The 5,407-nt window shown below is 33.9% G+C and overlaps 1 protein-coding gene across 1 annotated transcript; it reads left to right on the top strand.

The window, feature by feature from the left end:
- The first annotated feature begins 585 nt into the window (after nucleotides 1–585).
- Nucleotides 586–2,000, top strand: LOC110092917 (protein FLX-like 1). The gene is made up of 3 exons (XM_020817620.1): nucleotides 586–969; nucleotides 1,439–1,671; nucleotides 1,946–2,000. Exons 1-3 carry the CDS (start codon nucleotides 586–588, stop codon nucleotides 1,998–2,000), a joined length of 672 nt encoding a protein of 223 aa, XP_020673279.1.
- Nucleotides 2,001–5,407: the final 3,407 nt, after the last annotated feature.

Here is a 5,407-nt window from a genome sequence, read left to right on the forward strand (position 1 = left end):
ATTTTTCCCGTTGGAATTAAATCCCTTTTTCCTCTCAAGCTCTGCCGCCCCCTCCTCTATCCTAGTTGCACTAGAAAAGCTTTTCTAGTGCAGAACCTGATGCTTGGCATTTACCTTCAGCCTTCTCATAGCCATTAAGGCTTGACTCCTCCCTCAAATTCAGCCACTACATTTAATACACCACAAAATACAAATTCCATAAATCAAGGCATCATCCTTGCTGCCTTCCAAGTTGAACACCAATTGTCCTGCGCCACCTAACAATCAGTACATCTTAGGAAAGTTACCAGCTGCTGTCCTAGAGTTTATCCTGCAATCAAGGAAGACTCCCACTGTATTCAAGCCATCAAGAGTTTGCAGGAATTCTCCAGTGCAACCCTGTGGAACTCCACCTCTCCCTAGCACAGCCTCCTACCAGTTCTATATCAAATAAATCATCAGCTAAAGGGGGATCCGCCCATAAATAATATTTTTTTACTACTTCTTTAAATAACTATCAATTTTTATATAAAAAATCTGATTTAAAAATAATAAAAAGTATAGTTTTGCCCGTGTCTTACTACTAGGTTTTCTCAAATCCTTGCAATGTCAGTGACGAGCAACGCGGCACGTAACGGTTTGAACGACACTCTTCCACCTATACATTCACCGTCTAGTCCCCTGGTTCATGGCCTCGCCCAGTTAACTGCCACCCACCATCGCCACCCTGTTATAATCGACGGGATGCGTGACGGTCCACCGCCCTTTAATGACGGCTTTCGCGAGTCACGGCTGCTTCTGCCGGCGTTGATCGAGGAGCAACTCGCGGATCAGTACCATGAGATACAGGGCTTGCTTCTCGATAACCAGGGGTTGACGGCTACTCACGTCACGCTAGAGCAAGAACTTGCTGCCGTCCATCACGAGCTCCATCGCGTCTCCCACGCCGCTGGGTCTATGCAGGCTGAGAGGGATGCTGAGTTTCGGGAGGTATATCTTTTCTCATTAATCAATTATAATAATAATTTTTTTAACTTTTGTTTTTTTTGTTTCCTCGTTCTGGGGTTCTCTATTTTTAAATGTTTGAGCGATGGATAGTTTTTGTGCTTAAATTCATTGTAAGCTCTATGGAAAAAGGATTTAAAACCTGTCCGTAGGGAAAGCTCAGCGATAATTTTTTGAAAGCCCTATCTATCGAATCTGTTTGTGCTCATTGGTTCCTCATATATCTTGTTGATTTCCAAATTATGTACATTGTGGAACAAGTACTAATTGCATCATTCGATGATTAAAAAAAAAATCTACATGAAGCGAGTTTATGAAATGAAAGTGGAATCATGCTTGATGCTGATAAATCTTATATTAGCATGTAGGCCATAAATCTGGCCATTCTTTATATAGAAGTGCAATTTAAGCATATTCTTGTAACACACAACGATCCTCCTTATGGAATTGACAGGTTTATGACAATTCCATGAAGATGAATGCAGAACTTAGTGCTGCTGATGCGATGAGGGCTGAGCTCATGCATGTTCAGGGTGAAATAGAAAAGTTGAATGTAGAACGGAAGGATCTTACAGCCAAAGTTCAGATGCTTACCCAAGACATGGAGAGGGCCTCTGCCGAATTGCAGCGGGCTTTGGCAATTAAAGCTGAAATTGAAGCCATGAAGCAGGAAGTGCAGCGTACTAGGTATATTTTTGGTGCCCTTTGCCTTTATTAATCCTTTAGGCAAATAAAAACGACATTTGTATTAGTATAATCCTCTTGTGAAGTTAATTCTTTTTAATTGGGTTCGACTGAGAAATTGTTGATTCATTGAGGTTTTGTAGAATGATTAGATGCCTCATAAGGGTAAAAAGTTCTTAGCTATATTCTTTTTTCAGCAAAAGGATGACATGGGAAATCGGCTTACTTTATTTGATCTTTAAAATGGAGATAAGCTTGGGAATGCGTTGATTTACAGGGATGCTATAAAGTACGAAAAGAAGGAATATGCTGATAATTATGAGCAAGGTTAATTACTAGAAAAAAATCTAATATTGATGGCTCGCAAAGTAGAAAAGCTACGCCTAGAGGTGGCTAATGCTGAGAAGAAGGCTGGAGAGGGAGAAGCTGCTGGAAATCAAGGTACATGCGTCACTTTTTTCCTGCAATTGACAGATCAAAGTTGCTCATTCAACTTGGTTTTGTGAAAATAGGCACTAACAATCATCACGTCCAATTAATAATGAAATGATATTGAAAATTTGATAATTATAATAGGAGAAAATTAACTAATTTCCTCAAAATCAATTCTCGATCAAAATCAAAAGCATTATGCTAACAAATAACAAATTATGTAGAGGAAATATCTGAGGAATGAATTTAGCATAGTGGATAAAAATCTGATCTCACTTCATTGCAAGATGACTTCCAACTGAAACAGTAGTCGCATGTGCGTGCAATTCTATATATTCTCAGCAAAGAATTGAAAATATGAAGCTATTTTTCTCAAATTCTGTAGCAATAAGAGTTTATGGAGGACCTTTGGGCCTTCCTATGGCCCTATAGGATAATGAGAAATTATTCTGTGCGGAGTTCGAATATAGAGGATCTTACGGATTATTGCGTACCCTATGCGTAAGCTATGCCTACACTCTACGTATTTACTGCGTATTTGTAGGTACGCAGTAAATAAGCAGCAAATAATTAGTTGTGAGGATTTGCTGCATGCATATCTACGAATATGTGCACGTTTGTATTTATGTATTTAGGTTAAATTTCCTTCTTAATTTGATGTCTTGTCTTACCAGTTGCAACTCTTATAGTATCTTTGCTTTTTTTTTGTGAAGAAATTCAATTTGGTTTCCATTCTATCAACTACTTTACTTTGCCATGTATCAGGAACTTGTATCTCCGTTTCAGTTTTAATTTTGGAAACTAATTTTGTATTTTTTAACTGCAGGCTTTGTTGGGAACTATAGGAACCCTGATTCTAGCTATAGAGGAAACACTCATCCTTCTGGTTATGGCATGAATTCTGTGCGTCTGCTTCACTTGCACCAAAAATGAATAATCTTATATATTTTTATAAAATTTTATGACATTGTTGCATTTTAAGGTTCCCGGAGGTGTTGATACTGGAGCACAATGTGCAGCTTCATTTGGTCCTGGACATGGTTCTTGGAGTGCTTATGGGCAGAGATAAAATAGTAGGTTTTGACTGATTAAAACTTCTTTTGCGACGGATAGAAAGCTATTTTTAAAAGCAGTAAGAAAGCTATCTCAAATGAAGCTTAAATATTTCCCTTGAAATTCTTTCTGAATCCCCTTGAAGTGATGTTTACTAACATTCTAGGCTAGAAAACTGAAATCTGTGAGACCTGACTTGTGATGGTGGGATTTTTAGTTAATCATTATGAGTATTATTAGTTTGGATTTTGATTATTTTGATGTAGCAGTTAAATCTAAGTAGCCTAGAAGTCTAGCATCAATGAAACCCTCTCTGTGTAGTTGAAAACGGCAAATAGAGTACATTGATCAAGAAGGACCGAATGATCCTCAATTCTGATTGTTTTCCTAAAAAAAAATTTTCTTTGCTGATGAATGGTGGTTTGTTCGCTTGATTCTTCTTTAAGATTACAGTGCAATGAAGAGATGTTTCTTTCTTTCTTTCTTTATTTTTTTTAAATCTTTTACATATATTTTATGTACTATTATTAAATATAATTTGTGGAGCTTGGTATTATTAGTATATTCAAAAATTACCTAAATACTCGAGACATCAAAACTTTGAGGCCTTTCTTAGGCACAATTAGAATTAGGTTTTATTTGAGATAGTTTTTTTACTAATTTTTAAAATATTTTTTTAATAAAAATTTTTATTTAATTAGAAATCTTCTTTATATTTAGTTCTAATATTTTTTTTTTATACTTTTGTGATAATTTTATTACACAATTTTTTTCTTCTTTTTTCTTGCTTAACTTTTTTTAAACAACTTTTTTAATATGTTTATATTATTTTAATATTTATATATTTTTATATTGAATTTACCCCCTGAATTGAAGTTGATACCGCCCTTGACACAAAGCAAAATAAGATAGTTTTCTTACTGTCTTATAAAGTTATCTTAGAAAAGAATTTTTTTTAAAATTATTATAGAAAATAGTTTTTTATTTTCAAAAAAAAAAAAATAGTCATATAAAAATTATGATTGAGCTTTAAAAAGAAAAATAGTAAAAAAAAAGTCTCAAATAAAAAGGATTTGCCATGCCATGCTTGGAATAACTGAAAATCTCAGCCACCTCTTCATTGGATTGGAGGAAACACTGACTCGAGGAGGATTTCCAAGTAGATTCTTTTGGAGATTTTTAAACAAAATGCAAATATCTAATATTAATGATTCGTTGTCCAATCAACCCAACCATCCACTTTATGCAACTAAAAAAATAAATATGGCTCAAATGAATGATTAGCAAACATATTGAGAGCCAAAAGCAGTAAAATATCATTGTTGGTAGAGGATAAATGACACTCTGTTAAAAGTGAGATTATTATGTGCAGAATTTGAACGTGTTTGGAGGCTAATCTGGATACATCATGTCATTCATGCACTGTGCATTGGGTGATGTGACGTGTCTGAATTGACCTCTGAATGCATCTGGATGCCGCACATAATAAATTTTCATGTTAAAATGATATAAAACTTCACAAACACTCGGAATGCACACTTTATATATTTCCAATATAAGCAATCCACATTCTTCTGGCAACCCTTGAGGTATAACAAGCCATATCTAAACCAAAGAAAGGTGATTCCTTCAAGAATAAGAGACATGTGAACAAATAAGACTACAATTTATATTAAGATCATAAAAAAATGCCTCTTCAAACTTATAGGATGCTATAAATATCATGTAGTTTGATGAAGGTTTCGTTTGGAACAACTTTACATTATTATTATTTTTTCAATTTCAAGAGATTTTTTGACTAAAAAGTAGCTTTACAAAGCAATAAAAAAATTGTCCCAAACGAAGCTGAAGAAAAGCATAAAAAAAAAAAAAGAAAAAACATAAGCTTCATTTGGAACATTTTTTTTGTTGCTTTTTAAAACAACTTTCCAATATAAAAAATTCTTGAATTAGAAAATTTTATAATATAAAACTATTTTAAAATTCAATACAAAAATTGTCTCAAACGAAACCCTAAACTCATACTTTTTCTTTTGCTCTTTTTTGATGTATATCTTCTATTATCAAATTCTATTGTGTCCTCATATTTATCCCATGCATAGCTCAACCGAATATTTAACATTAACAATTTTGCATCATTTTTTTGGTATGTGTTCTAAACCTTATAAAAAAATAAATTTACAGATATTCCTATTTATTTTATTTTTTAATTTTGAATATAAAGGTCCACAAAAACCCCTAGCAACTTATTGAA

The sequence above is a fragment of the Dendrobium catenatum genome, unplaced genomic scaffold (genome assembly GCF_001605985.2).
Source record: "Dendrobium catenatum unplaced genomic scaffold, ASM160598v2 original_scaffold_124210, whole genome shotgun sequence".
Lineage (NCBI taxonomy): Eukaryota > Viridiplantae > Streptophyta > Magnoliopsida > Asparagales > Orchidaceae > Dendrobium > Dendrobium catenatum.